The following is a 26037-nucleotide window of genomic DNA, read 5'->3' on the forward strand; positions in this document are numbered from 1 at the left end:
AAGTCTGGAACGCATAGACATCACCAGACGCTGGGTTTCATCCCTGGTGATGCTCTGCCAGGCCTCTACTGCAACTGTCTTCAGTTCCTGCTTGTTCTTGGGGCATTTTCCCTTCAGTTTTGTCTTCAGCAAGTGAAATGCAGCTCAATCGGATTCAGGTCTGGTGATTGACTTGGCCATTGCATAACATTCCACTTCTTTCCCTTAAACTCTTTGGTTGCTTTTGCAGTATGCTTTGGGTCATTGTCCATCTGCACTGTGAAGCGCCGTCCAATGAGTTCTGAAGCATTTGGCTGAATATGAGCAGATAATATTGCCCGAAACACTTCAGAATTCATCCTGCTGCTTTTGTCAGCAGTCACATCATCAATAAATACAAGAGAACCAGTTCCATTGGCAGCCATACATGCCCACGCCATGACACTACCACCACCATGCTTCACTGATGAGGTGGTATGCTTAGGATCATGAGCAGTTCCTTTCCTTCTCCATACTCTTCTCTTCCTATCACTCTGGTACAAGTTGATCTTGGTCTCATCTGTCCATAGGATGTTGTTCCAGAACTGTGGAGGCTTTTTTAGATGTCGTTTGGCAAACTCTAATCTGGCCTTCCTGTTTTTGAGGCTCACCAATGGTTTACATCTTGTGGTGAACCCTCTGTATTCACTCTGGTGAAGTCTTCTCTTGATTGTTGACTTTGACACACATACACCTACCTCCTGGAGAGTGTTCTTGATCTGGCCAACTGTTGTGAAGGGTGTTTTCTTCACCAGGGAAATAATTCTTTGTCATCAACCACAGTTGGTTTCCGTGGTCTTCTAGGTCTTTTGGTGTTGCTGAGCTCACCGGTGCGTTCCTTCTTTTTAAGAATGTTCCAAACAGTTGTTTTGGCCAGGCCTAATGTTTTTGCTATCTCTCTGATGGGTTTGTTTTGTTTTTTCAGCCTAATGATGGCTTGCTTCACTGATAGTGACAGCTCTTTGGATCTCATCTTGAGAGTTGACAGCAACAGATTCCAAATGCAAATAGCAGACTGGAAATGAACTCTGGACCTTTTATCTGCTCATTGCAATTGGGATAATGAGGGAATAACACACACCCGGCCATGGAACAGCTGAGAAGCCAATTGTCCCATTACTTTTGGTTCCTTAACAAGTGGGAGGCACATATGCAAACTGCTGTAATTCCTGCACCGTTCACCTGATTTGGATGTAAATCCCCTCAAATTAAAGCTGACAGTCTGCAGGTAAAGCACATCTTGTCTGTTTCATTTCAACTCCATTGTGGTGGTGTATAGAGCCAAAAATGTTAGAATTGTGTCGATGTCCCAATATTTATGGACTTGACTGTATCCTCTGTGCGTATTTAAAAGCAACTCCAACTTATTCAGACAAGTGTTAAAGGCATTGTGTGCACCAAGGCACCTACCAGTGGAGCACCTTAAATGGAGGCAGACCATGCAATTGCTATAGGGCCTGGGTAGAGGGAGTTACAGAGCCGAACTCCTTTCTCTTCACAATGTAAAAACACTGCATTTTCATACAGAGGCCACTAGGGGGAGCTGAATGCAAACAGATTATTTCAGCGTCCAGTAAATTGTAGCTGCATACATTTCTATGCACTGATCTCCCCCTAGTGGTGGCTGCAGACAGACAGATTTATAAAGGAATAGAATCAGGACATTTTTCAGTGCATTTTTTTCAAGCTGTGTGGTGAAAATACACAGAAGGAGCGCCATAATTATGAAGAATCTGTTCCAACTTTTTTCCAACATAGAAGCCGGATAAAATGAGTAAGGTGGAGGGAGACTTTTTTTTACAATTATTTTTAATTACATTTTCTAGTGCTCCATACAAAACAAAAATTTGTAAGATATCTGGGGCATTGTACTTTGTGTTGTCTGTGACTGATTATCAGAAATTAATGCTAAGTTTAGCTATGGCGAGATCCGTGTTCGCCCCTGGTACCTACATACAATTATGGTGGACACGCCCTGTCCTCAAGACTTTCTCATCTTCCCTATTTAAGGCACTAGATCAATCAACGGCAACGCACCCGTTGCTCCTAGAGGCTCATTTCCATATATTAAAACATTACTTTTCTCAGCAATGCGGGCACATATGAACATGGGACCAACACAGACGCTTCACCTGCCAAGCGCACCTGTAACAGGTCAGCCAGTGTCAGAGGTACAAATCTGCCAACTGATGCCCGTTATCCATTGGGTATACAATGTGTTAAGAGTGCCTGGCCCTGTCAATCAAAGTGGAGAGGGTGCGACAGTTGCATGTACACAATTAAGAAGGTTGTACAGCATTTGTGTCTGGTCTTGCTGCTCAGGTCCATTAAAGTAAATAGGGCTGAGCTGTAATTCTTCACACCACCTATGGCGCTGTTTTTTGGAGGAAGCAACCATGTCTCAATAATTCTGAACAACCCATAAAAACCTGGACAACCCATTACAATTCCTAGATTTATGGGTTGTCATAACCTTACAACTTCCAGAACACTTTTAAATAGACTTTGTAAGATAAAATTGTAATGAGAAGAGCAATCTTCTGCCAGTTCTTCTGCCAGTAGATCCCGCTCTGGACCAGATCAACAGGTCAAGTCTGACGAAGGCCAAATGATGGACTTTGGAAAGAAAACCTTGATTTTCATTACTCTCTGGACACTTGGTAAGAGGAGATTGAAATTGATGATGATGAGTGATGTGAGATTTGAAGCACTATGAGATGTCTCCATGATGTGCCTACAAGGGCAAATTTTTGTTCCCTAGAGGAATAGCTTTAGTTAAATGACATTTTCGATAGCTCTGGAGACATCTCCTACCAAGATAAGGTTCAAAAACATAGATGTCCATAGAGGCTTTATAAACGTGAGGGAGCAGAAAATCTAAATCTACACATTTGAGGAATCAACATCACTAAGAAAACTTATCCATAGGGTTGGGGGAGTCGACAATGTCATCCGCAACCAGCTTGGGAGCCACATGTGGCCCTTGAATAGGCTTTTTAGTTCAGTGTAGCTCAAAGCTACCAGTCCAACTAGAAAGTGGCTTGCCAACTGACAAAAAGGTTGGGGACCCTACACCTTGGGGGCCAATAATCTACCTATTCACATAATATAATTAATAGAATCAGTTTTCCCCAAACAGAATGTGTATTTTTGTGTATTCTAGAAATGCCACCTACAGGTGGAATTTTTGAATTTGAGGCTGTGAAGAATAAGCAGTTGAAATGGAGCTCCCACCACTACAACAATACAGTATATTAAAGGGAATGTGTCATCTATCATTTTTTGTGACATTTTAAAAAAGATAGTCGTACATATCCTTTTTATTTACTGTGTTTTTAATCTCCTGTGCAGTGACCCAGTGGTTCATTGCTAAAGGGTTAATACTATGGATGACCGAAAAAAGGATTACTGTTATGGTTTATTGTTAGAATTGCCATATGGCTTATTGCTTAAAGGGAACCTGTCACCTCCAAAAACCATCCCAAGCCACCAGCAGTACCTGAGAGTAGCCCGCAGTTTGTTTCTAATGATCATTTTCGTTCAGCAGTCAGATGTGGTAAAAGATCTGAAAACATTATTTTATCCCCTGCCCATGCTATTTTGTAGGCATGCTTGAAGTCAAGGGGGCAGCGGCCTCCTTGCTTCAAGTCAAGGTACCCGCGTCCCCTTCCGTACCCCTTCGCTGTGACTGACAGCGCTTATGCAGAGAGTTCGGCAAAGCCAGTCAAACTGCCGGCTGTCAGTCACAGCAGAGGGGCAGGGAAGGGGGCAATGGTTACCTTGACTTGAAGCAAGGAGGCTGCTGCCATCTTGACTTCAAGCATGCCTAGAAAATAGTGCGGGCATGGGATAAAAGAACGTTTTCAGAGCTTTTAGCACATCTGACTGCTGAACGAAAATGATCATTAGAAACACACTGCGGGCTACTCTCAGGTACTGCTGGTGGTTTGGGATGGTTTTTGGAGGTGACAGGTTCCCTTTAAACTATATACAATACTTTATGCACTATGTACTCCAAAAGGTTGCATATGGGGGGGAAGAGTTAACTGCCATCCCTTAGTTAGAGTTGCCGGGTGGTGGGCTGGACCTGCCAAGCACCTGGCAACCTGGGCTGGACCCACCCTCTAGTTATATGGCTGCTGTACAGAGAAAAGTCTAGCTAAGTTACAGAAAAGAGTCTAGCTAAGCTACAGAGTAGTCTAGCAAAGCCATAGAGGCCTAACTGCCAGAAAAAGCAACTGCACTGAGAACCAACCTCTGAGAGAGAACAGAACAGATATTTACAGAAGGTTGAGGACCATTAAGGGACAGTGTGTTTACTAGCCAGAGAAAATAAAGCACACTTATGACTTTGGATTTGCTGCACATGTTTAGGGTTAATTGCTTCTGGCACTTACTACAATTCCAAGATGGACTAGCCATTCGATTTAGAACTGCACTCTGCAGTATGGATATTGCAGCTATATGGAAAAAGGACTTACTCAACTGTAGTCTATTGAGAAGATTGTCTTGTGTATTTAGAAAGAGACTTAGAGGGAATATGCGGTAACTCAGAATAGGGTAGTTGTGAAATGTAAAATTATGTTATTTAATGCTTTGTAATGTAAAAATCACGGTTCTGTATGGATCTGTTGGGATTATTAATCTTGACGCTGCCCCTACAAGAAATTAAGTGTGGGTCTGAATCTGCCTTTAGATCAGTCTAGTGAGTTAGCAGAGGAAGTGAGGGGTTGTTACACGTGCTCCGCTCCTCACGGTACAAGGCCAAAGTTCTAGAGAATCACCTTCATTCTCAGAGGATTATCTACTGAGTGAAAAACCTCACCTTTTCTACCGTTCTCAGGAAAGAGAGGGAGGAAAGAAAAAACGTGAAGGTCCAGAATATGCCTGGCTTAGCAATGGAGTCAGTCAGTAAGGCCTTTGCTGACCAAAGCTATTGACTTTATTGCAGTGAGAGGGACATTGCTGAGACACCCTTCACACTTGGACACAGTCTATCTTAAATCCTGTACCCCTCAGCTGGGAATTACAGTCAGCATTGCAAGAGAAATATTGCCAGCTATAAATTCAGTAGAGAGAGACTTTGGAGAGACAGAGGGAAGGAATACTAACAAACCTCCATCCTTGATCAAATCCATACATTGCTATCCGGGCAGGTTTGCACTGTAATCCTGGGTTCAGACCTGAGCGTTTTACAGCGCGTTCCTACGCGCTGTAAAATGCTCAACAAGGAGAAACCAATGATTCCCTATGGTAATGGTTCTCACCTCGGCGTTTTACAGCGCGTACGATCGCGCTGTAAAACGCCCGAAGCCCCAAGAAGTACATGAGCTTATTTGGGGCGTCCTGTCACGCGTTCTCGTACATAGACTTTCGGGAATGCGCGACAATGGGCGTTCGCTTGTCTCTGTATGCGCGATTGTAAACGCCGGTACAATCGCGCATACAGAGCGCTCCATCGCGAACACTCAAGTGTGAACCCAGGGTAAAGGGGCATAGCTATAGGGGAAGTGGCTGCTTTGGGGCCTGAACTCAGAAGGCGCCCACCCAGCATGAGGACTAAAAGATTGTATTGTCAGGACCCCCTCAACAGTATTATAATATGACATTATATACAGAGACACTGTAGGAAACGGACCGAGCGGCTGCCGGGCCTCGTCAGAGAGCACAACCTTGACAGGAGTGGGGGTTGCACGTGAGGACGGTTTTGCAAAGAAGTTTCTGGTGGTGGGGGACCCATTCAAAAATTTGCTGTGGGGCCCAATCATTTCTAGTTATGCCACTGACTGTAAACTATTTGGCACTGTGTTTTGATTCCGTTGGATGTACTACAACTCCTATTCTGCACTTTAGTAAAAAGAGATTTTTATTTTCTACAACTGGCCTGGTTACTGACTACAGCATCATACGCCGGCCACCCACACCAAAAGCACAACACCCTGGGCACCTCAACTACCATTAAGCAGGAATCCCAACATTGGGTGAAGGGGTGGAAAAGATGCACTCTCCTTTCAGTCCCCTGGCCCTATGGAGCATCAGTGTGAGGATTGCCACTACGGTTAACCGTTACAGACAGTCACTACCACTCCCATCTTCCTTTACATTCCCGCTCGGCTGGTTGGCACAGATTCATCTACTGCCTGCCGCTACACACAGCTTTTGGAAAAAGACTGTCTCATGATATACCCTAGAACTATGCCTTCTACTGATATTTGTACATTGACACCCATCATCCTTAGGAAAGAGGCTTTTAGTCATCATAGTCATGCAAGCCTAGTTGCTGCCTCCATCATCTGCTTGTTACTCTGTTTGTTATTCTTCTCATTTCCCTGTCCACCTCCGTAACATCACTGAGTTGGTCGCACATGCTCAGTTCCATACTTCAGCTGCAGCCCTCCGTATCTACTATGACAGTTACAGGAGAATAGTTGCAGTAGAAAGGGCAAGACCCCAGAGAAAGGACTCGTCCCTATGTGCCAGCCTGAAGAGGATCTTGTAGAGTAACTGGAGAAATGAATGGGGAGATCTCTAGATCCATGTTAGGTACAGAGCTGGCTTTAGCTTTGCTAGTAAGAGATTGTCTTGTCCTTGTCTGATTTTCATTTTACATTAATCATAAATCAACACATAAAAACCCATTAATTATATCTATGCACTTTGACATAATGGTATATCAAGGTCCATGGGCAGTTATGATATCTTGATGGGCACAGTTCTCTTGACTGTTTCAGAACTTGCTATTATGGTTAGCCCTCTCCCTTGGTCAGGGACCTGCAGTACTCCATTCCTCCATCGAGACTGAGGTTCTTCTTCTGAAATGTGGTTTACTGAAGTTCTTGTTCCTTTACACGTCTTATATTGCTATTTCTTCCGCAGTTAGATCCCAAAATGTTCAAAGGATCACAAACAATCTAGAAATTTTGGTTTCTGTCCCATCGACCCACATCGGAGACACAGAAATTGGGTCAGCAGACCTCACTGTATCAGCCGGCCACCCACTCCTGTACACAATGGTAGCCCAGAAGAATGAAACCCAATGCATCAACTCCACCGATCTCCTCTGCACCTCTATGATCAAGGAGCCAACGGTTAATGTATCAGTGTCCTCCAGAGGAAGCAAATGGGAACAGATTAATCTATTCCAATTCCACTAATGGGTCACTGCAGCTCGTAATCCATGTTGGCTCTGAAGTCACTCTCACCCCCCAGATACTGAATGGTGGAAGTGACAACATCACGATTATTCTAGATATTTTGTATGATAGCGCCAACACAAGTCAAGGCTCGTTGAGGTCAAGAAGAAAACCAACTACATTTAGCCTTAATGTTGACTTTGCCACTACTACGACCTCTACTACCACCGTGGATGAAGAAGATAAAGGACAAGGAAATGGACAATCTACCCTCCGTGAGTTGGCATATTAATATAATTTTTTTATATATATGTATATATATTTTATATTAGGTCTAGGGCCCCTTTCACATGAGCGAGTTTTCCACGCGGGTGCAATGCGTGACGTGAACGCACAGCACCCGCACTGAATCTTGACCCATTCATTTCAATGGATCTGTGTACATGAGTGTTTTTTTCACGCATCAGTTCTGCGTTGTGTGAAAAACGCAGCATGTTCTATATTCTGAGTTTTCCACGCAGCCCTGGCCCCATAGAAGTGAACGGGGCTTTAGTGAAAAACGCATTGCATCCGCAAGCAAGTCCGGATGCAACGTGTTTTTCACTGATGGTTGCTAGGAGATGTTGTTTGTAAACCTTCAGTTTTTAATCACGCGCGTGAAAAACGCATCAAAATGCATTGCAACCACGCGGAAAAAACTGAACAACTGAACGCAATCGCAGACAAAACTGACTGAACTTGCTTGCAAAATGGTGCGAGTTTCACTGAACGCATCCGGAGCCGATCCGTCACGCACGTGTGAAAGAGGCCTAAAACTTGTACTTTCCATGAAAATACCAATGGAAATGTCTGAATAAATGGACAGTTGGGCGTTACCATTCTCCTTGTCTGCCTGGCGTGTCCTTACAAATTTTGACATTGTCCAACCCCTCCATCAGATTGTGTACGGACACACCCTACTGACAGAGGAAGGTATCAGCCAGTTGATAATTTAGTCAAGCTTTTCCAGGAGTAATAAACAGAGGGACAGCAAAGCGTAGATTTAAAAGTGCTTTTCAAGGAGGACAATTCGGCGCCCAAGGAACAATGGCGGAGATTACTGAGTGCAGCTCGGATTGTAAGGAGTATTATGTGATTTCTCCGCAGATTCTGGCCCATTGAGCGCTCTCATTCTCCTGACTCTGCTTCCGATTTTGCTTCTCAAGTGATCGACAAGAGACTGATGACCGAGGTAAGTTGTAAGAATGACACAGACAGTCACACATCTCCACCTCTTCTCCAGGACTGTGGAAGGCCTTCGGGGGATCCCCATGTTCCTGGGGGGGTCCAGATGTGAGCAGTATGTACAGAACCCAGAAAAAAGGAGCCGAACTGGATAATACTGAGCCTCATGGCAATGTTTGTAAAGTCCCCTATTAAATTTAGCGATCCCATTCTACTACAGGCTCATCCTCTCACAGCGTAGACACCCGGTTGTAAAAAAAACTACTTAAAAGGCATCTGTCAGCAGTAGTGTAGAGCGAATCGAGCTTCGGATAATAGATCCAAAGTCGATTCATTCTAACACATTATAATGTATTAGGCAAAATTCGCTTCACCCGAAGTCGCGCAAGACTCCGGTGAATGAATTCAATATTCTGTTCTGTGCATCTTTCTACATTTGTACCTATGACACTGGCTGACCTGTTACATGTGCGCTTGGCAGCTGAAGGATTCTGTGTTGGTCCCATGTTCATATGTGTCCGCATTGCTGAGAATAATGTTTTAATAAGCCTCTAGGTGCAACGGGGGCGTTACCATTACACCTAGACACTCTGCTCTCTCTGCACCTGCCGTGCCCTCAGTACTTTGTTTGGCAGGACCATTGACAGGTGTGATGTCTTTTTCACTGCCTGTCTCTGTCAATCAAAGTGTCAATCAAGGCAGTTGCAGAGAGAGCAGAGCCTGTAGGAGTAATGACAACTCCCCCATTGCTCCTAGATGCTAATTTGCATATATTAAAACATCATCTTTCTCTGCAATGCGGGCACATATGACCATGGGACCAACACAGATGCCTTCAGCTGCCAAGAGCACATGTAACAGGTCAGCCAGTGTCATAGGTACAAATCTGCTGACAGATGGGCTTTAAAGGGTCAATAAATGTAATAGATAGTTAGATAGATAGATAGATAGATAGATAGATAGATAGATAGATAGATCTTTAACCCTTTAATAACACATTCTGACCAAGCCGCTATTTCTTTCTTTATTTTTAGGCTATTAAATGGCATTTCCTTCATTTTTATGACAATACTGTATTGTCTCTTCTCGGATCACCTCGTCACTTCTAGCAAATCCCATCCAAAGTAATAAAGGCAAAGATATGAGGAGGATCAAACAGCAACGAGCCCTTAATACAGGACTCCCTGCTCCTGATGATGGAAAACAACAGGCACAGAAACAGAGAAAATAGCAAATTCCCGGAGCTGAATGGTCAATATCTCCGGATTATCCACGTTATGTTCACACAACTCCTCCCCAGACAGGACCTCTTCTTCCTATAGAACTTCCACAGCAAAAATAAATAAATAAAATACAATGCAACAGCTCTCTGCAAACCAAATGAAGTACAAAAAGTATTCTCATGCTAATGCTATGCTTTTTAAGTAAATTTAAAATTCTTGGCAAATACATTTTGTACATAATTATTTGGGCCCGTCTGCCATCGTCAAGGCGATCTCTGTAAGAAGGGAACCTAACACTAAATTCTGCCTGTTATGTGCTATGATGGCTACTGTAAAATCCAGGGAGTGCAGGTTCCACATGCATGCTGGGCCCAGCTTAATTTTTGTCATTAAGGTCATTAACTTCCACAGCAGGTTTATCACAGCTCGGGACACAACCCCTGATGAAGCCGTAAAGGTGAAACCTGGTAGGAGGTGATCTCCTGGGCATCGTACTGATGTGTAATGCATGCCTCCCAAGTGTCCCTCTTTTGCAGGGACAGTCTTCTTTTTGACCCAAGTCCCTCTGTCCCTCTTTTTGTCCTGCATTAATACATTTACTAAATTGCTCCTTACTAAACTATCTGTATGGTTTCTACCTGTATATTACACCATTATTTCTTTATTTGGTACAATTTCTACCTTAAAATATCTATAATCTGATGATTTATGTGCTAATATTTAAATGGACATTGAAGCGCAAGAAAAATATTGTCTTAGGGGCTCCACATGCTGTAAAAAAATAAAGGAACTCACCTCACCGATCCCCGGCTGCTCCAGTTGTGACGGTGTCAGTACTTATGCTTTGGGCGGAGTTAGAGGTGTGGCCTAGTATGAAAAAAATTGCCGTGGTGCATGTCGGCATATATTGTCCCTCTTTGCGATTTTCAAAAGTTGGGAGGTATGGTAATGTATTTAAATCTAATATGGATCTCCTCTAGTAATCCTATATGTCCTGCTGTCTGCTGTCCCGGCTGTCTTCTGGTCTCCAAGAAGTGATGTGACTAATGAAGTCTGAACGCTGAGAGAATCCGTCCAGAAGAAGAACCTGCTGTGGAAGTGACTTTTCAGCTCCGGAACATTGTTTCTGTGTTTAATGGGGTTGTCTGAGATTTTGATATCTATAGCTCAGTAATGGCTAACCTCCGGCACTCCAGCTGTTCGAAAACTACAACTCCCAGCATGCTCCATCCATTTCTGTGGAGTTCTGAGAACGGCCAAGCAAGTGTACATCTTGGGAGATGTAGTTTTACCACAGCTGGAGTTCCGGAGGTTAGCCATCACAGGGATAGGTCAACCTTATCTGATCACTGAGGGTTCCGACTCCCGACACTCCTGACGATCAGCTGTTTGAAGAGGCTGCAGGACGCCAGTGAGCACCGCGGCCTTCTCCCTGCTCACCAAGCACAGCGCCGTACATTGTATAGTGGCTGTGCTTGGTATTGCAGTCCAGGGCTATTCACTTGAATGGGATTGAGGTGCAACTTGGCCACGTGACTGATGAATGTGACATCACTAGTCTGTAAAGAGGCTGCAGCATTCACAGGAGCACAGCGGCCTCTTCAAACAGCTGATTAGTGGGGGTGCCAGGAATCAAAATCTTGGACACAAGATGATGATGTGACACTACTGGCAGGTGGGTAAATGAACAACGGTACCTGAGCTATGGCTGTGCGCTGCCTCCAAGAGATCGAGGAGGGAGTCCTCTGATTCCAGGAAAAGTGTCATCCACAGCCAGAGCCACTGATTCCGGGACTACCGCCACCTCCAACTTTCCTGATGGGATACCAGGCCACGACGACCTTCTCATATAACCCACGGTAGTCAACTACCTGGAAGATGGTGTGGTGTCGGCAGCAGCCAAAGGTCCTCGATTTCCGACTCCACCAGCTGAGACCCAGTTACCACAGCACCCGCAGCCAGAGATCCTGAGTTCCCCTGCCCGGCGGGAGATTCCTGCGACCTGAAGCAACAAGTGGCCGCAGCCATTGCTAATTTGACCACTTGGTCATTACCTGATATCTCCACAAGAGGGCAGTGGAGTACCGCAACAACAGCGTGGCTCACCGACAAAGGGCAGGAGCCTCTCCTCATGAGTTTTAGCAGCTCAAGCAGCGATGAGAATTTTAGGTTCCTCCTCTAAGGAGCTGCCTTTCAGTCAAGATGCAGAAAGAAAAGTTATAGACTATGGGAGCCACAACATGGACTGGACTTGAAGGGTGAGAACTTGTTGGCCCATCTGTTTTGTTCTGTTGCCCTGTTCGGTCTTCACCCAGATGGACATGGTTTGTCAGGACTCCGCCATCTGCAAAATACCTCCAAGTTGCACTCAATGGCGCCAATCCCCTTTTTTCCCCTTTTTTCCCCTTCTCATGTTAAGTGGGAACACCACCTGTCTTAAAGGGTTCTCATTTATTTGATACCATACCTTATGTGGATTACAAATGACTTTTGTCTTTTTGTACTATTTTTGCATTAATGTTTTTACTGGTTCTGCAACGTTTAAGCACTTTAGGCCCATTGTCTGGACTCTTTCATGGGTACAACAATGTGACCTCTTATGCACTTTTGAATGGACTTTGAACTTTATACTGTTAGCCAGATAGTTAGTGTCCTTGCTTCATTGCTCATATGGACTGCCTCTGAGGACGCTGAATACTAATGGTCCCACTTTGCCTTGTGTTAGTTTAGAAAGCCTAGGTATTGTACTGTATTTGCATATGCCCTTAAGAGTTCGGTATCCACACACAACAGGAGTGTATTTGAGCGCTTGTTGCAGACTTTTTGGTTCTCTGGTTAAACCGAGAGGGAGAGCTGTGAATAGACACCCTACTCATACGGGCAGAGACCTAGTGGTTGCTGTTGCTATATCAGTCTACGTATGTCATAATAATAAATAGTCTCATGCAGCACTCTAACTTTCCTTGGGTAAACTTAGACCACACCCTAAGCAGATGCCAAGGGCGGCTTGGTTTTAAGTAAGGGGGTATGTAACACTCCACAGTGGTGTTACCACTCCTGCACCCTGCTATTTCTAATGGGCTACCACAATGTCACCTTATGTATTTTTGTCCAGGTCCTCCACAATGTGCATTCCTAATCTTGTTATGCAACTGTTCATATGTAATGTACCTGGTTCACCAGCAGGTGGCAGCAAACATGGCAGAGCTATAGTTAGAGAGAATGGAACTTGCCATTCCATTCTTACCCCTCTCTGAAGAGAAGTAGGCTAGCCCGACTTTCTGAAGGACAGGTGGGGACCAGATAGGTTTAGTTTTAGTTTACCCCCAGCAAGGGAAAGGGTGTGTAGGGGAACGTCTCTGCTGGACATGCCCATGCCAGCCAGAGGAACCTAAGCTCTACTGGCCATGGAGGCAGAAGTTTGAAGCCTCAGAAGCCAAGAGCATAGTCCTCTGGTAGAACCAAAGTCTGACTAAGGAGTGAGATACAGCATAAAGAAGAAATAAAAGTCATTAAGCTAGCCTATCAGTACAGCAGAGAGAAAGAGAGAAAGCAGAGTTGAGTTTGCCTGGACTGGACTCAAGTTATTCTTTCAAATCCCTCAATTATTTCCCCCTATTTATTGCTTCGGAGCCAAAGCCTGGGGTCTAGCAGTATCTAGGTAGGAGCACCGTGACACACAGTAAGAGAAATTTAGGCCACACTACACCACTCGGCATTCCTACTGAACCTTGGAAGCAATATAGAAGGCCCTGGGGAACGCTCCCTGATCTGTGATGCAAGTCTAAAATAGACAAACTATCAGAGCACATATTAAAAAGTAAGGAGAATCTGACCATGGACAGGGTTTTTTTAAAACATTTTTATTACAAATACCTTGTGCTTGTGAAAAATGCAGCGACAATTATGTATATAACGAGGAATAGCTGGAGGTTGTGTCTTAATAAATATAATATGTTCACCTCAAGACCAACCAGCCGTAAACCAAGGAACATCAAATCTACAAAAACATTCAAAAACATACAGTGGAAATGATAACAGATCGTAGATTTCCAGGCTTCAGTAGACACGGTGGATTTATAAAATCATGGCTCATGACTGTTTTTGTGATCTGATCAGGGCTCGAAACGTCTCCCCAATGGAGTCTTAGATGGCTTCTTTATATAGCGGAGGGTGTTACATGTTTCACAGGTGTTGGAGCCAGGCAAACAACAAGCCACTCTGCCCTGGTCAGGGTATTTAGATGAAGGGCTACCAATTATTTTGCCCTCTTTTGTTAGTTTTGATACCTGAGGCCCAAACCTTCTCAAATAACCAAACAGGACCTAAATGACCATCTCTGGTGGACATCTACTTCTTAGAACAAGGGCTGCAAAATTGTCTATACATTGGTATCTCTGTGTCCTGGTCTAGTGGCAGCTCTAAGCCGTGATGGCCCAGTGGTCATTGTATTTTCTGATGGCCCAATGGACATGGAGGCCTGGAGGCCATTAGCAGACATTCTTCACCTGTTAGGTCTTATCTTAAAGGGGTTGTCCGATCCTCTTATATTGAGGATAGGCCTCCGGTGTCCGACAACCTGCAACCCCACCAATCAGATGTTTTGAAGTAGCTCTAGGTCAGCACTGGGACTTCAGCTCCGTCTATTGTGTAGTAGCTTCTGGTACCAGAGCTACAGCAGACCAGTTGATCGGCGGAGGTGCAGGGTTGGACCTCCACCGATCAGGTATGGATTGCCTACCCGGAGGATAGGTCATCAGTATAGAAGGACCAGAAAAATGTTTTAACCTTAAAACACCAAGGATTTAAAAAATATTATACAACTGAAGTTCACTGCACAAACCAAACTACAGAACGTCTCTCCAAATATTTCACCAAGTTCAAACTGTGCCTAACCATACTGTCCACACACGTAGCTTCTAAGCATCCTACATCGTCTAACTACTCCGTCCATGGATTACGTCTTCTTGTATCTGCTGAGCAGATGCAACATGGCCGGAAACACGGACTTGTGCAAAACAGGAAATGCTATCATCAGTTCCGACCAAATCATAGGGACTTCTTAAAGGAACATGCCAGGCACAACTGATACACTGGGTTATGCCTGGTGCAGGCCCAGAGGGGGCGGAGCATGACGGAGGGATTCTTCTCTTTGGTGTTCTTTGTATACCTGAGTTATGCTCCGCCCCCTCGGGGCCTGCACTAGGCATGACGCAGTGTATCCGTTTTGCCTATAGTGTTCCTTTAAGGAGCAAACTAAAATGTCATCATAAGGGCTCATGCATGCGAACATTTTCTTTCCGTGTCCGTTCCGTTTTTTTTTTTTTGCGGACTGTATGCGGAACCATTCATTTCAATGGGTCCGCAAAAAAACGGAAGTTACTGCATTCCGTTTCCGTATGTCCGTATTTCCATTCTGCAAAAGAATAGAACATGTCCTATTATTGTCTGCATTATGGACACGGATAGCACTGTTCTATTAGGGGCCAGCTGTTCTGTTCCGCCAAATACAGAATGCACACGGACATCAACCATATTTTTTGCGGATCTGTTTTTGCGGACCACAAAATACATATGGCCGTGTGCATCAGCCCTTAGTCCTCGAGTTGCCCTCATCCAAAGACTTTTTTTTTTAAAGATTCCATTCCACCATTTGTAACAATAGGTTGTGATCACTTCCACTGGGTTTGTCACCCAGCGTTTCCTCAAACCAGTCAATCAAACCAGATACGTAGTTATATCCTCCATCCCTATACAGTGGCATAATGAGGCAGATTAACCCTTCATAGACTGAGAGCAATGGCTGACAATCCCTGATGAACCTGAAATAGTAGCCATATTGCAAACAGATTTAACTTATTTTTTATTTTCTTATTTTTCTTTATTATTTTAGTTGGAAATGCCCTTTAAATGAACGTCTGCTATTTAAAGAATACCTGTCCCCTCTCCTGACATGTCTGTTTTAGTAACTACTTGCATTCCCCATGTAACAACATTTCTGGAGCAATTTTTAATATACGGTAACTGTATGTTGTTCCTATTTTAGTGTTACTAGAAGTTATGAGCTAATAAAGGTCCATCTGGGTGTTACCAGTTGGGGGGAGGGGTTCCTGCACAGTCTAACACTGGCAGCCTGTGATTGGATAGTACCAAGACACTCCCAACTGGTAACACCCAGCTGGACTATTGCAAACTGTTAGCAATTCAATTATAAACTTCTAGTAAGAATAATAGAGGAACAGCACAACAGATATATATATATAATGCTCCAGAATTGTTATTACATGGGTAATGCATGTAGTTACTAAAGTAGACATGTCAGGAGAGGTGACAGGGCCTCTTTAACGGAATATCATCTTTAGGAGCAATATTTTGTGCTGATAATAGCCACCACAAGGGGGAGCTCTGGAGCATAACGCATACTGTTTTATTATTGCTTTCATTGTATATACAGAATGCAATAAGCTCATAAGCTCCCCCTAGTGGTAGCATCAGGAAGTCAGAATTTTAAAATGTAGGAAGTCATAGCATATGTAGAGAACGTGCAATAAATATGTGACAGATGCGGAACTCCTCGCAGAACTTGCACCTATCTCGAAATGAGGGTCCTCCATCTTCTGCCAACCTGGTGAGACAGCCGTTGACCACAGCATCCTGGAAGGTACTAAATGGAGAAGCGGCTGTTTGTATCTCTCTCCATTCCTATCTATGGCAGCCACATCTTGGCTGTTTTTGTGACTCCCATAGTAATGGAGAGAGCTACAGACACACGTAGACCCCTCTACATTCACTATCTGCCTAGAGGCAGGGGCTACCATCCGCTTCACCCATCAGGATGGGAGTTGGGGTACCTCCATTGTGGTACCCCAGGTTCCACATACAGGTCCCACAGGTTCTCAAAGGTCCCAAACATAGAAAATTACCATATTTTTCACTTTATAAGACACACTTTTTTTAGGGGGGAAATGGTTGTGCGTCTCATAAAGCAAATACCAGTGAGCGCTTACATTATGGAAGTAAGCTAGTATGCATTAGGTGCCGGGAGCGGGGAAGAAGTGCTGCAAGTGCTTCGGGTACTCACCCTCCCTGGTCTTCTTTGCTGGGGCCAGCGCTGCACTGTCCTGACCCCGTACAGCGTCAGGATGTAGTGCGCGCACTATGACCTGACGGTGCATGCTGTCAGGTGACAGTGCAGCGCGGGCCGGAGAAGACAGGGGAGCGAGACGTCTGCCGGAGATGAAGAGGAGCCGCAGCGCAGGAGAGGTAGGAGGAGTTTTTTTATTTTATTCTGATACTGAGGTCTGATGGGATCAGAAACAAAGGGCTGATTGAGGTCTGATGGGGGTCAAAAATAAAGGGCTGATTTGAGGTCTGATGGAGGTATGACATTAATGCCTCTTGCACAAGACCGTATGTATTTTGTGGTCCGCAAAAAATACGGATGACATCCGTGTGCATTCCGTATTTTGCAAAACGGAACAGCTGGCCCCTAAGAACAGTACTATCCATGTCTGTAATGCGGGCAATAATAGGACATGTTCTATTTTTTTGCGGAACGGAAATACGGAAACGGAATGCATACAGAGTACCTTCCATTTTTTTTTGCGGACCCATTGAAATAAATGGTTCCATATACTGTCCGCAAAAAAAACGGAAAAGGAATAAAATTTGTTTGTGTGCAAGAGGCCTAAGTGCTGATCTGAGGTCTGATGTGGGTCTGACATAGAGGGCTGATGGGGTTCTGACGTGGAGAGTTGATATGGGGATCTGATGTAATGTCCTGATATGGGGATCTGATGTAATGTCCTGATATGGGGATCTGATGTAATGTCCTGATATGGGGGTCTGATGTAATGTCCTGATATGGGGGTCTGATGTGATGTCCTGATATGGGGATCTGATGTAATGTCCTGATATGGGGGTCTGATGTAATGTCCTGATATGGGGGTCTGATGTGATGTCCTGATATGGGGGTCTGATGTGATGTCCTGATATTTATTTGGGTCTGATCTGAGGATCTGATATAAGATCTGATGAAAAAAAAAAATCTTATTTTCCTCCTCTAAAATCTGGGGTGCGTCTTATCATCAGGTGCATCTTATAAAGCGAAAAAATACGGTAATCAGCACAGAATTTCGGACCAATTAAGTAAAAAATGGAGGGCAATCACCTTAACGTTTTGTGCTCCTATCTGATCACTGTGCTTTTCATACCTGGTGCTGGGGATTTTTGGCACCAGACATTTTCATCAGTTAACATTATTCTTTCTCGCAGTCCTTTGGACTGCTGTAATCAGTCTGACGTCGCCTTATCTTCTGCATGTAACATATCCCCGAGGCCCACCACAAGTACCAGCAGAAGGGGTATAATCAGTAAATAGTGGGCTTTATGTTCCGTCTGCGCAGCCGTGAATGGGGCAAGTAGAGAACAGCTCCACGCTGCCTCCTTGTGGTTAGTAATCGATAGCTCAGCTTGCAGGGCACAGCAGTCGGATGTGTATTCAACGCCGTCATTTCCTGCATCTGAATAATGAGAGGCTGAACCAGAACCATTCACAACGTGGACAGATTTAATCCCATCTATGTCTGTGACTAAGAGAGTGGCCCTCCACTGGTGATCCTTGCAGCGGCTGGGGGCCAACGACTCAGGGCAGGACTGGAGATAGGATGGCTGAGGGCAAATGGGTGGAGGCGACGTGGAGGTCTGCAGATAGGAAAGATAAGGTGGAGTTAAGAATGGAATACACTACGAGTTGTAATAAGTAGCCATGGGGCCCCTATAGCAAAACTCAGAATAGGGCCCCACTTTGAAGTAGCAAATTCATTTAAGAATTGAAAATATAATTACTAGGGTTAGATTAAACCACCAGAGGATCCTTCTTAAGGCCATGTTCTGGCACAATAATGGGCCCCTATTACCACAGGGTCCTAAAAGGGGCTGTCTATGTTCTGAGGCCTTTTGGCATGAGCATCCACGTCACCGGTCCTACAGAGGGAAGCATTCCTCCCTGCCGCTAGGGTACGTCTATTTTGGTTCTGCCACGCAGTCTGATCCCACATGTCAACATCCAGTTTGACACGGGGCATGTGTGCAGCTGCAGCCAGTACACATCCCCCATGCGTTACATGACCACCATCAAACCAGATGTTGATACATGGGATAGGGGCACCTTAGTGGCAGTGGGGGACCAGAGGGGAGCAGAAAAGATTGCTTTCCTCCGTAGATCTGGTGACTTGTGGGGGCTCAAGCTGAAAGGTTCCCAAATGTGTACAACCCCTCAAAGGTCCAGGAGAGAACATCACCATTTGGTGTTGACTCTAGGTTGATCATAAAAATTCTAACATATTGATTACATGTTCTTGCCCACCATGGAAGTTTGTAGTCAGTTTGTAAAATAGCACTGGTGGATTGTCAGCAAGCCCCCTGAGCACCATAGCAGTTCACATGCCTGGTACTTCAGCGGTTGTGCCCATGTGAAGAAGCCTGAGAATCAAAAACTATTTTGTCTTCATAGCACCATCTAGTGTCCAGACATTGTAGTTTTAGTATTTTTCTTCATATAATCTACTCCAATGTTTCCTGAAAGTGGTGCAGCTACAGGGGTGCAGAGAAGTGCAGCCACCAGAAGGCCTCTGCCCTTGGGGGAGCATTACAAACTGCAGGGGCAAAGAGCCCAGGGTTTAGTTCTGATTCGCGGTCCTAGTGCTCATTAAAAACTAATGCAATTATCATTAAAGGGTTTCTCCATTTTGGATAATCCCTTCTTGTTAGAAGGGTCCCTCGATAAAGAACTGATCACAACGTGTTCAGCTGTGTCCTTTAGAGTGCTTAAGTTCCCTGCAGCACCCCCACAGGAGAAATGAAGCATTACACAGTGTCCATTCAAATTAATGGGATGTCTATGTAATGGAGGACTGGACTGGATGATCTATAAACTTTGGTCAGTTCTTCAGGAGCACATGAGGTCCAGTTGGGATCTGCTCATATGGAAGGGTACTAAAACAAAGGTCAAGCTGACTAAAAAAAAAATGGCCTCTTAGCACAATTACACAATAAAGTCACTATTCACATTTAGTAGAGCAGGTATCACCTACCTCATTTTCCCCAATAACTATTAATGAGAGGTGGGTGAAGCATGGCGGTTGGGAGCTGCTGCCGCACACATCCGCCTTTGCCATCACTGTGACGATGGTATTTTGCTCGGTGTTGTCAGGAACTCTGATCTCCATGTTCCTTAGTTCTGTCTTTCCAGGCTCCATCTGTATCCTGTCAGGAGAAGTTCAGAGGTTTCAGGTTCAGAAAGTCAAATAATCTTCAAGAGTTGGGAGAAAACAAAGAGGAGGTACCTTCAAGGAAATCAAATACAGAGGAGGATTATATTTAAAGGGAACCTGTCATGTTGCACAGGTAGGCAGCAATTTATAGAGCAGGAGGAACTGAGCAGACTGATGTATAGTTTCATGGGAAAAGATTCTGTATAACTCATGTTTTACTCTTCTAAATCTCTGCACTATGTTTAAATGGAATCTGAGTTTTCAAAAAATAAATTGCATAATGCTGTGCTTCCTTGTACAATCTTAATTGTGAAGGTGTATTATTATTCCCTGTTTTACTTGCACAGCTAGATGCATTTCACTCAGAAGCACTCCGAAGCTCACAGAATAGATAAGGAGGGGGAAATCACACTTACAGAAAGGCTGTATGCTCCCGTGAATTAAGAAGCAGAATTAAGAAGTTGTTTTATCAGTCTCAGAATCTCAGCTACCTCTGACACGCATCTTTTTCGTTTGAGCTGTCTTCTGAGTCTCTGTTACTAGAGACGGATCTTGCCTGACAGGCAGTGGACTGCAACTTAGGTGGAAGTGAGACCCCTAGTGGCCATTACTTTACAGCTTTTTTCAGGTGGATGCAGGCAGATTTTTAAAATTAAGTGATTTAGACTTTTGCTAGTTACTCGATTCTCTATTAAATGAGAGAAATTGTGTGAAAGTACGGTGACTCTTTAAGAGCCTAGTAGGGCGATCGACAACTATCTCTGAATGAACAGGGAAGGCTGTCAATCACTGAAAGGACCGCCCACCGGACTCCTAAACACAGAAAGACCAGAGATTTAAACACATAAATGACAAGTTATACTGCAAATCAAACACAGTGTTCAACATGACAGGTTCCATTTAAGTAATGGCTTGGGACTAGTGAATATGTAGTCCATGTGCAATTTTCTGATCAAGCATCAAAAGTCATAAAACGATCTGAAGAAGAATCTAGTATGTTTAATGGGACAGCTGCTCACCTGAATGTAGTAGAGTCCGTGTTGACATCGTTAGTCATGCTGATGGAATAGCAGTGATGTTCTCCAAAATTCGTGACCTTCATTAAAATTGGATGTAAGGTTCCTGGTGTCACAAGTGAATTACTGGACATCTGGAAGACATTATTATACTTCTATTTTAAACAAAATACTCAAACAGTTCTATGAATCTACTGTATAAAAGATGAATCTATCATGGTCTGGTCTACCTCTGAACCCCCTAGGAGACTCATATAGATGGCAATGCCACACCTGATTTTGGTATGTTGACATAAAGAGTCCCTAGGAATTAATAAGCACAAAGCTTACCTCCAAAATGCATTCAGCTGCACTGAATTGTTGCGGTGCCTCCCGTTTCAGCTGAAGTCCTCTCCCATCCTGACCTCTCACACCAACACTAAACTCTCCGATGGGGATGTCACTGATTTTCGCCGTGAAGAGTCCGGCCTGATTGGCCGTCTCTAGTTCGGCTGTCTGCGTCTCGCCGTTGCGTGAGGTCAAGCTGACATGGCTTAGGTTGGCAGGACTCTGGGAGGCCAATGGCATCAACAACCAGGATCACAGGGACACCTTGAGGACAGCAAAAGGAAATAATGGAAAGAGTGGAGGCATAATAAACAAAATAACGTGCCATAGTCTATATCCACTCAGTTGTAACATAAGTATTCCCTAAGACTCGAAGACCTTCCCTACTCAGTCTCCAGCATAGAACCATGACATCATGCATGTTCTCAAATGGAAGCCTCGAGGAAGCCTAACCTAATTCCTCCACAAGTCTGGAAGGTAAACACCTGGCTTAGACCCTTGCATTATTACCTACCAGCCACTGGTTGGTTGTTGAGTTCATAGAGTCCAGGATGAGACCCATTCACAGGAGTCCCAAAATAATAGAGGAAATCGACAGAGCTTCGACCTAACAAAGAGAAAGAAAACCAGTAGTCTGAGATAGGAGAGGAGACATAATTTACATGGAGAGGAGAAACCTAAGACATCAGTAGATCCAGGTGAAAAGTTATGAAGCTAGAAAAAAATGTATGCTTGATACCACATGTAAAAGTTATAGGTTGGAATTCATTCAACAAGATGTTAAAGTTGTCAGAAGGTGTTCTTACATGCATCGTACATATTATCATTTTTTTTCCTTAGCACCAGTAATTCACCAACACATTTCATGTAAAAAACACCAAAAACCAACAAGGTAAAACATGTGTGGTTTTCATAAGTATTTCCCTTTTTCAAAAGCACAAAAAAGATTGCAAAGAAATGTGAAAAACATAACGTATCCAAAAAGAAATTAGACTAACACAGCTCTGCTCCATCTGCTGCAGAGACGTAATATGTCCACATTTTAGCAAAAGTGCTTCTTAACATTCCTCACCTTGGACGTGAATACTGTAGGGTTCGACAGTTTTCATGAATATTGTCCAGTTCCCCACCTGCAGAGGGTCTGACAGAAACACTCGGGTAAATTTGCCATAAGACTGGCGGCGGCCATTTTGTTTTCGACCTAGTTCAAGTAAGAGAGAAGTGTCTGCTTAGTAAGGCTCGAAGGCGTTCATATCTCACATTTCAGCTCACTCTGGAGCTCCACACTACTCCATTACCTCTCGGATCATGGATACGGAATTCCCTGATATCGCCGTTTATGTACAGCGTGACGCTGTGCAGAAACTCGTCCACCAGAAAGACATGATGAGCGATGCCTCCCTCTGTGGTCTGCACGTGCAGGAGGGTGACCTGCGGCAGGAAAGATTTACCATTACACCTGCAGTACCCCAGAGGGTTACTACAAATAAATTAATGTCCATTGTTAATTTTAAAGCACTTTTTCTAGGTGATGTTTGCAACACAATTTAGTTATTGTATCCTCCTCTGGGTCAGGAACTTAGTGAGTTGAGGTCTAGCTGACTGCGGGAGGAACTCTCATCCATGCATCCCAACAACTACCACCAGGACAGAATATACAGACTGCTGAGGGCCAATTTAAAGGACTGGTACAAAGGACAGACAGTAAATGCAATCGCTTGTTTATGGCAAGAGGCCTTACTGCTAGTGGAAAGGGTACATCGCCTCAGAAGACCACCACACCTTTACCAGAGATTAGGTACCCGTTGAAAGATCTACATCTTGCTGTGGGAACTGTAGTTCAATATTGTGAATTTGCACCCCCTTTAGTTGACTTGGAAAGTAGTTGGGATCTGATAGAGAGACTGAGAGTCAGCAATCTTACTATCATCTCATGTTCAGCCTTGGAAGTATTGTGTATGTACTCTGGAGGATCTGAACTGAATGCTCCACCACTAGGTGGGAGTCCCCAAAAGGTCCTTGGTGTGCCCTGAGGGAGGAAAGGGTGCATCCTCCATTCACTAAGGCCACCATGAACCATTACTACCACTATCTAGGCCACAACTACCTCTCCCATTCCTCCTCCACTTCCCATGTAGGCTCGTGCACACCTATGCTTACAATTCTTTGGCGGACTCTCCCTCGAAGCGTCTTTACTCACCACATCAAAATAGGCTGAATCTGTTATAACTTTGGCAACTTCCGAGATGTCTTGGTTGTTGGTAAAGATGATCTGACCTCCAGAAACTGAAGCCAATTCTGCATAAAGATCAAATCTGTTTGGACGTAATAACTCCCGACGGCTTCTTGCTCTTGTTCTGGAAGGGTCCTCTGTTATTAGGAAAGACACCTAAATATGATAGACACTATATTATTACTAATAACCTTTCTATTAATGTGGTGGTCCAGGATAACAAAATCAAAATTGCTTTCTCCAAAAATAGCGCCACATCACAGGCTGTCTGTGGTATTGCATATACAGTGAGGAACAGAAGTAATTGAACACCCTGCGATTTTGCAAGTTCTCCCACTTAGAAATCATGGAGGGGTCTGAAATTCACATTGTAGGTGCATTCCCACTCTGAGAGACAGAATAAAATAAAACAATTCAGGAAATCACATTGTGTGATTTTTTAATAATTTATTTGTCTTGCACTGCTGATCATAAGTATTTCAACACCTGAGAAAATTAGTGTTAATATTTGGTACAGAAACCTTTGTTTGCCATTACAGAGGTCAAACGTTTCCTGTAGTTCTTGACCAGGGTTGCACACACTGCAACAGGGATTTTGGCCCACTCCTCCACACAGATCTCCTCTAGGTGAGGAATCAGCCCAGAACTACAAGGAAGGAGCTGGTCAATGACATGAAGAGAGCTTGGACCACAGTTTCAAAGGTCACTGTCGGTAGAACACTACGCCATCATGGTTTCAAATCAAGCATTGAACGGAAAGTTCCCCTGCTCAAGTCATCACATGTCCAGGCCCGTCTGAAGTTTGCCAATGACCATCTGGATGATCCATAGGAGGCTTAGTACAAAATCATGTGGTCAGATGAGACCAAAGTAGAACTTTTTGGTCTAAACTTCACTCATCGTGTTTGGAGGAAAAAGAAGGATGAGCTGCATCCCAAGAACACCATCCCTACTGTGAAGCATGGGGGTGGTAACATCATGCTTTGGGGGTGCTTTTCTGCAAAGGGGACAGGGTGACTGCACTGTATTAAGGAGAGGATGAAAGGGGCCATTTACTGTGAGATTTTGAGCAACAACCTCCTTCCCTCAGTCAGAGCATTGAAGGTGGGTCTTGGCTGGGTCTTCCAACATGACAACGACCCGAAGCACACAGCCAGGATAACCAAGGAGTGGCTCCGTAAGAAGCATATCAAGGTTCTGGAGTGGCCTAGCCAGTCTCCAGACCTAAATCCAATAGAACATCTTTGGAGGGAGCTGAAACTGAAGCTGTTGCTCAGCAACAACCCTTAATTCTGACCTAGAGGAGGAGTGGGCCAAAATCCCTGATGCAGTGTGTGCAAACCTGGTCAAGAACTACAGGAAACGTTTGACCTCTGTAATTGCAAACAAAGGCTTCTGTACCAAATATTAACACTAATTTTCTCAGGTGTTGAAATACTTATGTTCAGCTGTGCAAGACAAATAAATTCTGTCTCTCAGAGTGAGAATGCACCTACAATGTGAATTTCAGACCTCTCCATGATTTCTAAGTGGGAGAACTTGCAAAATCGCAGGGTGTTCAAATACTTCTGTTCCTCACTGTATACTTCAATGGCACTAAACTGCAATACCAGACACAACCCATTGACAAGTGTGGAGCGGTTTTTGGAAAAAAGCAGCCTTGAATTTCTAATCCTGGACAATCTTGAGGGAGCTCCTGTAGGAGGAATAATTAAGGAACAAGGCCTTACCCTAGCATATGTACGGTATAATTTCCATACCGAATGTGAAAGCAAGATACGGTCAAGGGGGTTACTTAGCTCCCAAAAATATTTTTGGATTGTTGGAGCACAAGAAGAACATGATAACTTCATACTTATGTCTTCAGGGCAGCAATAGTGACCAACTAGCTTCTATCATTAAAGTCTCACCCAACTGTTTCAAGCCTCAATCACTCACCTTCATCTTCCTTTCTTGGATTAAAGCCTCAACATTACTTCGGAGATGTTCATCCTTGGACGAGGCATCGGTGAAGACGAAGATTTCAGAATGTGGAGGTGTATTGATTAGGGCTAGCTGAGGAGATAGGAAAAATGGTGATGAAAAATTGTTAAAAAGTGAAAAGATGTCAGAGAGAGATAGAGATTTGGGCTGAAGGTTATGGACACTTACCTGAAGAGCTGATAAACACATCTCAGGTTCATCTCCACCACCAAGAGCATGAAGACTGTCAAGGACTTTTAAGAATTCTTCAGGGTCACTTGTCTTATACACAGGGCCAAAGCCTAAAGATGCAAAATTACCATGATTGACCATCTGACCCTACCACAGATAAGTTGGTACCTGAATGTAAGAATAAGTGAGTCCAGATGAACTGGTGAACTTACTTGGGTCATGGAAGGGCACCAAGATGTAGTAATCTGGTTCCAGTAAAGTCCTGCGTTGACGTTGGATAATGTTTCGTGACTGTAGACGAGCCGATGTGATCTCTTCTCCCATACTACCTGTAGTGTCCAGGACAAAGCTCAAAGCTGGGAAGGCAGAAACTCCCAGGAGTCTGAAGCAACAAGCGGATATATGCAGATATGTAGCAGAGCTGAATGACAGCAC

The 26037-nt window shown here is 44.1% G+C and overlaps 1 protein-coding gene and 1 long non-coding RNA gene across 2 annotated transcripts in view; one reads left to right on the forward strand and one right to left on the reverse strand.

Moving 5' to 3' along the window:
- LOC122919567 overlaps positions 1-9824 on the forward strand; it is a 28574-nt gene extending 18750 nt beyond the window's left edge. The window contains exons 3-6 of the long non-coding RNA XR_006386809.1: positions 2566-2678; positions 6895-7426; positions 8298-8382; positions 9410-9824. This is a non-coding gene — a long non-coding RNA (uncharacterized LOC122919567). The remainder of the gene's footprint in view (positions 1-2565; positions 2679-6894; positions 7427-8297; positions 8383-9409) is intronic.
- A 7785-nt stretch (positions 9825-17609) lies between these two features.
- The window catches only part of VWA7 (von Willebrand factor A domain containing 7), a 36805-nt gene continuing 28377 nt past the window's right edge, over positions 17610-26037 (reverse strand). The window contains 12 exon segments of the mRNA XM_044306693.1: positions 17610-18301; positions 19693-19864; positions 20892-21022; positions 21219-21431; positions 21433-21479; positions 21730-21822; positions 22288-22416; positions 22514-22646; positions 23416-23604; positions 25387-25503; positions 25600-25712; positions 25815-25984. Of these exon segments, the coding sequence (XP_044162628.1) occupies positions 17891-18301; positions 19693-19864; positions 20892-21022; positions 21219-21431; positions 21433-21479; positions 21730-21822; positions 22288-22416; positions 22514-22646; positions 23416-23604; positions 25387-25503; positions 25600-25712; positions 25815-25984 (1918 nt within the window). The 3' untranslated portion in view covers positions 17610-17890.

This window comes from Bufo gargarizans, chromosome 9 (assembly GCF_014858855.1).
Source record: "Bufo gargarizans isolate SCDJY-AF-19 chromosome 9, ASM1485885v1, whole genome shotgun sequence".
In the NCBI taxonomy this organism is placed as follows: domain Eukaryota; kingdom Metazoa; phylum Chordata; class Amphibia; order Anura; family Bufonidae; genus Bufo; species Bufo gargarizans.